General features: G+C 42.3%; 1 protein-coding gene across 1 annotated transcript in view; it reads right to left on the reverse strand.

Moving 5' to 3' along the window:
- The window catches only part of kcnh8 (potassium voltage-gated channel, subfamily H (eag-related), member 8), a 70,820-nt gene extending 60,588 nt beyond the window's left edge, over nucleotides 1-10,232 (reverse strand). The window contains exon 1 of the mRNA XM_030741250.1: nucleotides 10,157-10,232. Coding sequence (XP_030597110.1) covers nucleotides 10,157-10,232 — 76 coding nt within the window. The remainder of the gene's footprint in view (nucleotides 1-10,156) is intronic.
- Nucleotides 10,233-11,320: the final 1,088 nt, after the last annotated feature.

The raw sequence follows: 11,320 nt of genomic DNA on the forward strand, positions 1-11,320 counted from the left end.
GTACTCTGACCTGTCATTCAGCGCATAAGCGCAAACAACAGTCAGGGAAACAACCCTCTTGTCCACCAGTGAAAACTCTGACGTACAGGCAGCAAGCCAGGGGGATGCAAGAATACCCACCCCAGCTCGCCGCTTCTCGCCAAGGGCAACTCCAGACTGGACCAGAGTCCAGCCCCTCTCCAGGAGACTGGTTCCAGAACCCAGGCCATGTGTTGAGATGAGCCCAGCTACATCTAGCCAGTATCTCTCAACCTCACGCACTAACTCAGGCTCCTTCCTCACCATAGAGGTGAAATTCCATGTCCCAGTAGCCAATCTCGATAGCCAGGGATCGGTCTGCCAGGTCCTCCACCCTTGGCTACTGCCCAATACACACTGCACCCAACCCCTATGACGCCTCCTGCAGGTGGTGGGCCTACAGGAGAGTGGCCCATGTCGTCTCTTCGGGTTGTGCCTAGTCGGGCACCACAGGCTAATGTCCGGCCACCAGATGCTCTCCCTCGAGCTCCCTCCCCAGGCCTGGCTCCAGGGTGGGGCCCCGGTAACCCTATCCCGGGCAGGGTAAACAGTTCACTTGTTGGCATTTCCATAGGGCCCCTCACCCAGGACCAATTTGCCATGGGAGATCCTACCAGGGGGACAAGCCTCCGGACAACATAGCTCCTGAGATCACTGGGACACACAAACCCCTCCACCATGATAAGGTGGCGATTCAAGGAGGAGTTGAGCACTGGAGTGGTCAACAAATATTTGGACCATTGATATGGATTCCTATGGAAACATCCTAAGGCACCTGATGAAGAAATTAGCTGAACTATGGCACGTTGCATTGTGTCAATGTGGGCTGGCACAGGGCGCTGTGAGAAGGCAGGGGTATTTTGGCCACACCAACACTACTGTCAGTCACAACTCACTCTACTCCTTGTGAGTTTGTCCACTTCCATAAAATAATAATCCAGGTGAAAAATTTCTGGTTTGACACACTTGAGCCCACATTGCAAAGGCACAACTGGAAGGGGACAGAAGAGGCCTTCCAGGGAGTAATCCAAAAATAGGAGCTGTACTGGACACCATTCAGACATGCACAACAGGATGACCTTCACAGGGAGATCAGCAAAATTTATATCAGGGATGGATTTTGACTTTGTCATGGAGCGATTCCTGGAACTTTTTGATCACAGGAGAGCAAGGGCAGACAGACATGCCCGGAAAGATGTCACAGACGAGTTTAAACACCTTTAAATATCTTACCCCCACACCAATTCACCACACCTATCTCTGCACTAAATGGCCTGACAGTAGCAGAGGTGGGAGTCACCAGACACCCCACCATATGATATCCTGATTTTTAACTTTTTGCAATATGCTAAGTACCGTATTTTTCGGACTATACGTCGCTCCGGAGTATAGGTCGCACCAGCCAAAAAATGCATAATAAAGAAGAAAAAACATATATAGGTCGCACTGGACTATAAGTCGCACTTTTTTGGGGGGGGGGGGGTGTTGATAGAATCCGAGACCCAGAGCACAAATTCCATCTTGAACGGCAATTTAAAATAATAATGGATTAAAGAACAGGACGAACACGGTTACACCTACGTTATGCTAACGTAGCACATTCAACTACATGACGCACAACGAACACGTGTTCGGTATTGTAACGTTGTAAACACACTTCCAAAGTCGGCGATATTCACAACAAAGGTCGTCTTTATTAACAGAAAAACGGCTGCTGTAGGCCACAGCCACGCCAACCACAACTACAACAGCGGAACAGCAACACACACACACAGGCAAGCTCTCGGTCTTTTTCTCTCTCTCCATGCTGCCTTCACGAACCTCCCGAACAGTCCGAAATCCCACAACATCAACACGCTCTCTAACTAAGAGAATCGCTACAGTATGTTAACGTAACATTAAGTTATTCAGATAACCATAGCATAAAGAACATACTAACAAGTTAACCAAACCATCAATCCATTGAATTCTTCATCCTCGGTGTCACTTCTAAACAATTCCGTACACTCCGTAGACAAAGCGCCGCTTCCTCTTCTGTGTCGCGTTAGTCAGACTCGTCGTCAGCTGCAGTTCCAATTATTCCAGCCTTTCTGAATCCCAACAGGATGGTTTGTCACTGAAGCCCATGTTTTCTTGATCCATCCAATGACTTCCAGGAAAGTTGGGTGGCGCATTCTCCCAGTTGCCGTTAAGCTGTGCTCTCCATCCATGATCCACTGCGCCCACAGGTTACGCAAGACTGCCTTAAAGCTGCAGTTCACGGAGATGTCAAGTGGCTGGAGTATTTTGGTTCATGTGTTATAAATGTCACATATACGTCGCTCCAGAGTATAGGTCGCACCCCCAGCCAAACTATGAAAAAAAGTGCGACTTATACTCCGGAAAATACGGTATTACGTTATACTGCATATACTGTAATTTATCACCTTTTTTCAACTGCAAATTATTTCTTCAAAGTTAAACTTTGTCAGCATCTGTTTTATCCAAAAAGATAAACTTATCTCACTTCAGGGTTTTTTTTTCTACAAAATGAGATTGTAAAACACAACACGGTGATAAATCACCTAAAACCTGCATTAAATGTTGCCATAAAACAGAGTTAGTCTGCAGTTGAATGGGGTCAAGCTGGCAATTACATGCAATCTGTTCTGATAATATAGCAATTAACTGCTTGCAGATTTAACACATTTAAAAATTAATTTGTTCCTACATCAGTCACACTGGTAAATAAAGTAGGCATATAGTGTTTTGTCATGTTTCTGATGTTCTGGTCCGATATGCTGGTCTGTTCACTCACTGGAATGTATGTGGGAATGTGCATTATGTGTTTTCTTATTGAGTAATATGTGATGTTCACATGATTTTTATTGTTTGTAATGTAATTTAATTGTGGAAGCAGATTGTTTGGTGTTCAATGTCTATCTATCTATCTATCTATCTATCTATCTATCTATCTATCTATCTATCTATCTATCTATCTATCTATCTATCTATCTATCTATCTATCTATCTATCTATCTATCTATCTATCTATCTATCTATCTATCTATCTGTTGCTGTCTACGTAGTGAAAAGTGCACATGTAACAGAAATTCCCATTGGACTATTACATTTGCACTCAGCAACCTTCCTGTCCCATAGGAATATTACCAGACTACAACCAGAGTTGAGTCCACCTCAAGTTGCGCTCACTGACAAAGACTCATTCAAAGACTGCAACTGTTTGTAGAAAGGTTGCCTCCTAGGGGAACTGGTTGCACAATGTAATGGGTTTCAGGATCCTCTGTTTAAATGTGCACCTCTCACCACATGCTCTGTAGGTAAACACAATCTTTACTGCAGTCTTTTTCAGTTAAAGCTAAGTAAAGAAAGCAAATAACAGACTTAGAGCCACATGCATCACATAGCCATAAATATGACTTTAAGTGAAAGCCAGTGCTCCTCTGTCTCTGGTGGATGTATGAAAGGCAGCCATCTTTTTAGCATGATGTATTTTTTACAGCTCGCTAGGATGCAGCACAGCACCATTATTTTTTGTTTTGTTTGCCCTAAAATGTAACAGTCTCAATATTAAGTGGGCTTTGGAGAAAATTGGAACAGTAGTGGCAATCCACTGCCAAGTAAGTGAGGGCCCCTCTGCACCCTGCAGCACAGCAGTCAATGATGATTGATTACTCCCTCACAGTCTCATAACTGCACTCATTATTTCTTTTGCAGCTATTCTCTGACTGAGGACAATACTGGAGCTGCCTTTTCACAAGTTTGCATCTATTAATAAGCATCTGTTGAGGGAAGTTAAAGTGTTGCTGTTGTTTCTGTTACTATGTGACATATGCAATCTTGGTTAATTCCAGCACACAGTCCAGGCTTTTCTCACTTCAATAAACCTTCCAGAAACATACTGTATGTGCGTCAGTGTGCGGTCTGCGGTCTTTCATACTCAGTAATTAGCTTCCCCTGTCTTCTTGCGGGTCGCGGGGTTGCTGTTGAGACAAAGCCATAGAGACACCAACTGTATAAACTCAGCTCACTGAAAAGGCAGCTTCCTTCACTGTGTGTGAAACTCCAAAAGGCTCTTTTAAAATTCACCTGGCAGTAAGTGGTAATCACAATGTGGATCCCTCAGCCACTTCTTAAGCACGTAATTAGGTGTGCTGCGTTTAAAGAAAGTTAATCAGCAGAGAGGAAACTTCAGTTTTACTGCCCTCACATTCAAAGACAGCTGAACAGGAGCTACACAAACGTAGTTCAGTGATACAAAGCAGCAAAATGCAGAAAATGTTGCACACACTCTTGCTTCCTCTTGCTCTCCTGTCTCCCTCTGTCTCTTCGTGTCTTTTTACACACATGCTCTCTCTCCCCCCTTTGTCTCCTTCATTCACGTGCACACTTTAACATTATGACTGCCGTTGTGTTCCAACTCAACACGCAGCTGTTTCAAGTGTTGGCATCAGTGATCGTGGCAGTAATTACGTGCCTAGTGGAGGTGGAACTAGTCTGTGCTGAGAGTTAGGAAATAGCAATCTGGAAGAATGGTGCTGCACGGGGAGCAGGCGGCACTCTGCGAGACAACCAAACCGTCTGCTTAACTTGGAAGCAGGATACCCCAATATGGTCTCCTTATGAAAGAAAGGCCATCATTAGATTTCAGAGCCAAAAAAAAAAAAAAAAAAAGATTTCAGAGCCAAGCCAGAGAGAATTGTGTTTTGATGACGAGGTTGCCTTACCTTTAGCACAGTTATTGACTGCTGTTTAGATAAATGTACAGAAGCATTTTAAATGCTCTTCAACGACATTGCCACTTATGTACCAATTATAGAAAAATATCTTACTACTGAATTCACATCTTCATACTCTGATAAAAAAAAATTATTAATTAGACAGGAATAGTTTTACAGGTGGAGGCCACAGACATTATTTCCCTCTTTCTGCCTGTTTTCCGCTAGTTTTACTACCGGTAGCATGAAGCAATACCTGGGCCCTTCAGAGGTTGCACATTTAGTCTCTCCCCTCTAGGATGGAACACCAATATGTGCCACTGCCAGAAAGTTTGCTGTGTCAGCACTGCCAGAGCCCTGCACAGTGACCTCCAGCAGGCCACTGGTGAAAATGGGTCAGTGGGCAGTGGGTCCTGGGTTCCTCCTGGTGCATGACAATGCCTGGCCTCATATGGCGAGAATATGCTGGCAGTTCCTGGAGAACGAAGGAATTGATACCATTGACTGGCCCTCAAGCTCATCTGACCTAAATCCAATAGAACACATTATCTTTTGGTCCATCCAACTCTGCCAAGTTGCAGGTTAGACCATCCAGGAGCTCAGTGAGACCCTGGTCCAGATCTGGGAGGAGATTCACCAGTACACCATCTGTCGTCTCATTAGGAGCATGTCCCGACATTGTCAGGCATGCATACAAGCATGTAGGGGCTATACAAATTACTGAGTACCATTTTGAGTTGCTACAATAAAATTTTGGCAAACTTGACTAGCCTGCCGCATAATTTTTTCACTTTGATTTTTGCGGTGTCTTTGAATTCAGCCCTCTGTAGGTGGATCAAACAATGTTATCTTTTCATCCCTAACGCATTGTCCAGCCCATATCAGTATAGATATCCAGCGTTATTTTTTTCCCCTCATTGTGATGATGTGTTTTCAAAGTATTCTTTTTTTTTTGCAGTGTAGATACATAAAAATGCAATGCAAATGTGCTTTCAAAATCAAATATTAACACTCTAAACTCAAATGTCTGAATTTTGGATGTTGAATCATAAATCATAAGTCACAATCAAGGAATACATTTGTGTGTAAGAATTGATATTTCTTACTGATGCTTGTCAGGGAGACAGAAAGATTTTAAATGCTATTAAAACACGTTAGCCCCTACTTCTGCCCATGCACAGAGGTCTGAGGGATCTCTCAGGAAAGGTGGTGCTAATTGATTGATCAGCAGTTGATGATTTCATATAATCTGATCTCTGATCTAGAACATAACCTGCTCCAGAACAGGTGATTTACCCAGGTAAGAAGTCAACCACCTTCATAGTTCAGAAGTTACCTGAATAAACAAAATGCTGCTTCATAGTATAGACCTCAGATATGTCTGTCAGCCAATAAATACGCAAAGCATGTGGTGGGAAAAAAATACACTCTTCATGGTTTGAAATGTCATTAAATGATACATAAAATTACTTTATTCAAAACAAACTGCAACCTTTTTTCAGATGTGGCCGTCTGCAGAAATAATTAGAAGAATTCCCAAAGGAATCATTTTAATGTAGAAAACTGCTTTAACGCCTTAACGTAAACCTATTGTGCCCATTTTTAACTGCACATTTTTATTATTGAACCCATTAGAGTGGCTTTGCATGATTCATAGTTCATAATAATCCTTATTTATCTTATACTGGGTCTTTGGTGTAACCCTTTAGTTCACCCTTTAAGACAAAATTCTTCTGATTGGCTGACCCCTGCAAACAGATGATTTGAACAACAGGTGGATGGTCTTCTTCACAGCCAGAGCTTTGTCCCTATGACCATAACAAGGTCATCCCCTCTCTCTCAGTGACATTATGCTGAATGGATGGATGGATGGATGGATGGATGGATGGAAAGGCATAACAGGTTCCCTTTAAACATTTTATAGCTACCCTTATCTGAACTATTCAAATGGGAAGGCAGGCATTATATGTCTTCTCAAAGCTGTTAGTAAAATTCATCCTGAGTGTTTCCAGTTCTTAACTGTCTCCATAGACTCTGGTGATGAAGAAAAAACAAAAAAAACAGCTCAATTTATTCAGATAAGTATCAGCTGGGATATAAAAATAATTACCGCTCTTTGTGAGCATAAAGAAGTTAAACTGATTTAAATGACCACCACTAAACATAAAACACTTTCCTCCTAGTACAAATAAGATCACCTTAAAGAGTTTTGTACTTTCATTTTCATCCATTTATCACCATTTCAAGGTCTGACCTGCTCCCTTGACGTCAAATGGGATCGCATAGCAGTAAAACTAGCTCTTCCCTTATATTTGCTCTTGGCCAGGCCATCATAGCTAATTTGTCCCGTCAGGCTCCACTGCCTCCAGTCTGCCCCATCTCGCAGTTCAAATCCAACATTAATTTCCTCTACTTCACCAACTCAAGGACAGCAGTTCATTCTCTGGTGTTTGACAAACTACTTGTGCTACAGGTACAGTACAACCCCAATTCCCCTCTGTTAGCACAGAGCTCCTATACCTAGGCAACGTAATGTTGTTGCCTAATGTGTGCCTTTACTGGTACTCAACCAGCAGATACTTGAACAGAAATCAGGTTATTATTGTTATTTTCCAAGTGTTATAAACAAGCTGCAAGAAAAGGTTTGGACACACCTTCTTATGCAGTGTTTTTTTTTTTCCTACAGTGTAAATTAATACTGAAGTCATCCAGACTATGAAGTAACACATAAGGAATCATGTAGTAAACTTAAAAGTGTTAAACAAACCAAAATATGTTTTAGAGTTTAGATTCTTCAGAGTAGGCATCTTTTCCTTTGATCACAGATTTGCACACTCTCAGCATTCTCTCATTCAGCTTCATGAGGTAATCACCTGGAATGGTTTTCCACCAGTTTTGAAGGAGTTCCCAGAGGTGCTGAGCACTTGTTTGCTGCTTTGCCTTCACTCTTTGGTCCAACTCATCCCAAAACATCTCAACTGGGTTTAGATCAGATGATTGTGGAGCCCAGGTCATCTGACGCAACACCCTATCTCCCTCTTTCTGGGTCAAATAGCTCTTACATAGCCTGGAGGTGTGTTTGGGGTCATTGTCCTGTTGAAAAACAAATGATGGTCCCACTAAGCACAAACCAGATGGGATGGCATGTCACTGCAGAATGCTGTGGTAGCCATGCTGGTTGAGTGTGTCTTGGCTTTTGAATAAATCGCCAACAGTGTCACCAGCAAAGCACCCCCATACCATCACACTTCCTCCTCCTTCCTCAAATTTGGACTCATCAGACCAAAGGACAGATTTCCACTGGTCTAATCTCCATTCCTTGTGTTCTTTGGCACAAGCCATCCTCTTCCTCTTGTTGTTCTTCCTTAGAAGTGGCTTCTTTGCAGCAATTCAACCTTAAAGTCCAGATTCATGCAGTCTTCTCTGAAGATGTTGATGTTGAGATGTGTGTGCTACTTGAACGTGAAGCATTTAGGTCAACTCTTATCTGGGGTGCTGTTAACTTGCGGTTTCTGAGGCTGGTAACACTCATGAACTTATCCTGTGCAACAGAGGAAACTCTTGGTCTTCCTTTACTGAGGCGGTCCTGATGAGACTCAGTTTCATCACAACATTTGATACTTTCAAACTTCTTGAAATTATTTGGACTGACTGACCTTCATTTCTTAAAGTAATGATGGACTGTTGTTTTTCTTTACTTAGTTGAGTAGTTCTTGCCATAATATGGATTAGAACATTACTCAAATAAGGCTATTCACTTTATACCAACTCTACCTCTTCACAACAAAACTGATGGTCTCAAACACATTAAGAGGGCAAGAAATTCAAGAAATTAACCGGACAAGCCACAGCTGTTACCTGAAAGCCGTTCCAGGTGACTATTTCATAAAGCTAAATGAGAAAATGCCAAGATGTGCAAAGTCATCTAAGTAAGAGGTGCCTACCTTGAAGAATCTAAAATATAAAACACATGTTGGTTTCTTTAACACTTTTAACTTCACTAAATTATTCCTTATGTGTTCCTTCATAGTGTGGATGACTTCAGTATTAATTTTTCAGTGAAGGGGAAAAAAATGATAAAAAGAAATGAATAAGAAGGTGTGTCCAAACTTCTGACTGGTACTGTAGAACATCTCAAAGAGCAGCATACCAATGAGCTAATATAATAAACTAGAGCTGGAATCAGCCCTAAATGTAGGAAGCACTGTGATGTAATGAAATGTGGTACTGGCATAGAGTGAACAGACAGAAGTGAGTTTTAAAAGGTTGTCATGACAATTCCTGATAAATTTAAATTTGAATCACCAATCACACAAAAAGGTAATGCTTTTGTGTGTTTTTAAACAAATATATCAAAATATAGTATTGCCTTTTGTATAGTCTTATGTAATGTACAACATAATTTTATATCAAAGAGCAAAGGCAGGAAACTTTAGCCACAATTTTTAATAAAGAAAAATAAATCATGCTTCAGGGCATGAACAGTTGCCCAAAACAAAAAGCAACAGAGCTTAAACAAATCGAAAATGAGAACAGAGCGGTTCAAATGGACTGATTCTATTTGAGCTGTTCTGCTAATGATTCCTAAAAAAAAAGAAAAAGAAGAAGAAGAAGAAGAAAACTTCAACGAGAAACACGAAATAGTTATGAAATATGTTGCTTGGTGTTTATGAATCATTACTATTATTACTGAGACAGGAAACAAGAGCTCAGAGCAAAGTTGAAGAAATATCTGTGTGGGCTTCTGCCTGGGGAAGGACTTGCTGTACTGTCGCCGTCGACCAATTAACTTTGATAAATGTGACTGCTGCTTTCAGACCGGCGGGAGGAAAGATTTCAGTCGGCAGCTGCAGGATTTAGCCAGATAACAAAGGTTAACTTCACTGTAAAGGTAAAAGCGTGGAAAACCAAAGAAAGTTAGGCTATGCTTTCACAAACAGAAATATTAATACTGGCTGCAACTTGTGAACGTGTCCAAATGCCTGGCGAGAAGCTGTAAGCTGGGAGTGGACAGAGAGCGCCCACTCCCTTTGTCGCTGTCCGTGGTGCTGAAAGCTTCAGCGCTGTCTGCTCTTAACACTGGAAACAATTTTGGGTTACCTTGAAGTTTAATGAAGTCTCTCTTTGGGGGCAAAAAAGACAGAAATGTGCCTGAAATACCTGGTGCTTCTAATGCCACCTTTGACTCAGTGGCCATCTCTATCGAGGATAACAAGCGTGCAATCATACTGAAAGGCACTGACAACTCCCTATTCTCTATAAGACATGTGTTGGGCGTTTTGGATCAGTCGGCAAGCTTATTATCAGGGGAATTCATGCCACCCAAAAAGAAGGAAAAAAGGAACTTAAATCACGAACTATTACAGCTCCTTAAATGATTTAGTGGTTCCCAAAAAAATGTATTTTAAAAGCAAACTTACGAGTGCCATCAAACCGGGTGGCTATAGTGTCCAGAAACGTGTTCTGCGGCGCTAATAATCCCTTCATCACAGGCATTTTCCCTGCTTAATGTCGAATTCCCCATCAAAGTTACTGAAGAGAAGGTGCAAGTCGTCCAAACGCGTGAGGTGCTCCCATTGGAGGTGCTGATGGCAATATGACCAAGCAGCTATCCAGTCAACTCAGCACAACGCAAACCCCTAGCTGGTGGGGAGTGCGCGTGATGTGCTCACCCGTGCGTCTGTTGCGTGTGTGAGTGAGCCCACAGGTGAGCCAGGTAACAGACCGTGGTGAGACTTCCTGTCAGCGATTTCATTATTATACCTTTTGAGTCAATGATCCAACATCCACAGCGTGCAACGGTGCGAGACCATCATTCTCAACAACTGTGATTAAAGACGCAAATCTGCCACTTTCTCAGAGTGGCGACACGATGGTATCACAAGAGAGAAACGGCTGACTCCTGAACTTTTATTATAATTTTGATTTGTGGCTTTTTAATTAGTTTGCTCCCACTTATCAGCGGATCAATCAACTGAGTCATTAATTTCTCTTATGCAGTTGCTCAGTGGGCGGTGCTTCAGTACACAATGGTGCTAAAATGGACAAAACTGGGGGGGGGGGGGGGGGGGGGGGGGGGGGGGGTGTCTACGTCTGTCTATGAAAAAGCAACAAAAATTGTTTGAGCACAGCGCGTGCATTTGTACCGTTAATAAATGAAATAAATAAATCCATAAAATTACAGTAACATTAGTTGTGCAGACTGCAAAGAAGTAACTTAGGTAGATGCACGACTCATTCACATTGTTGTGCTGTCAGGAACAGAGCCATCCACAGAGGCGTTGTTAGTTTTTAGCGCCATCTGGTGACAGGATCACCGCACGACCTGCATGGAAGGCATGGCAAGACGGACTGAAGTCTACAGCGCTCTGCACAAAGAACTGAGCAGACCAGACCCGCTGTACTACATCGCCATCCTGTGGATGCCGAGCTCAATAAAGCCACTTGCAGAGCGGCATATAAACGCTCTTTAACGAATTGCAGTTTCTTAAAATATAGCCAAAATATTGGTTCATTTAGTGAGATGTATGCAAGAGTCAGTTTTATCCATGTCACACCAGTATGGTTGAGTGATTCAAAAACTA

The sequence above is a fragment of the Archocentrus centrarchus genome, chromosome 11 (genome assembly GCF_007364275.1).
Source record: "Archocentrus centrarchus isolate MPI-CPG fArcCen1 chromosome 11, fArcCen1, whole genome shotgun sequence".
Lineage (NCBI taxonomy): Eukaryota > Metazoa > Chordata > Actinopteri > Cichliformes > Cichlidae > Archocentrus > Archocentrus centrarchus.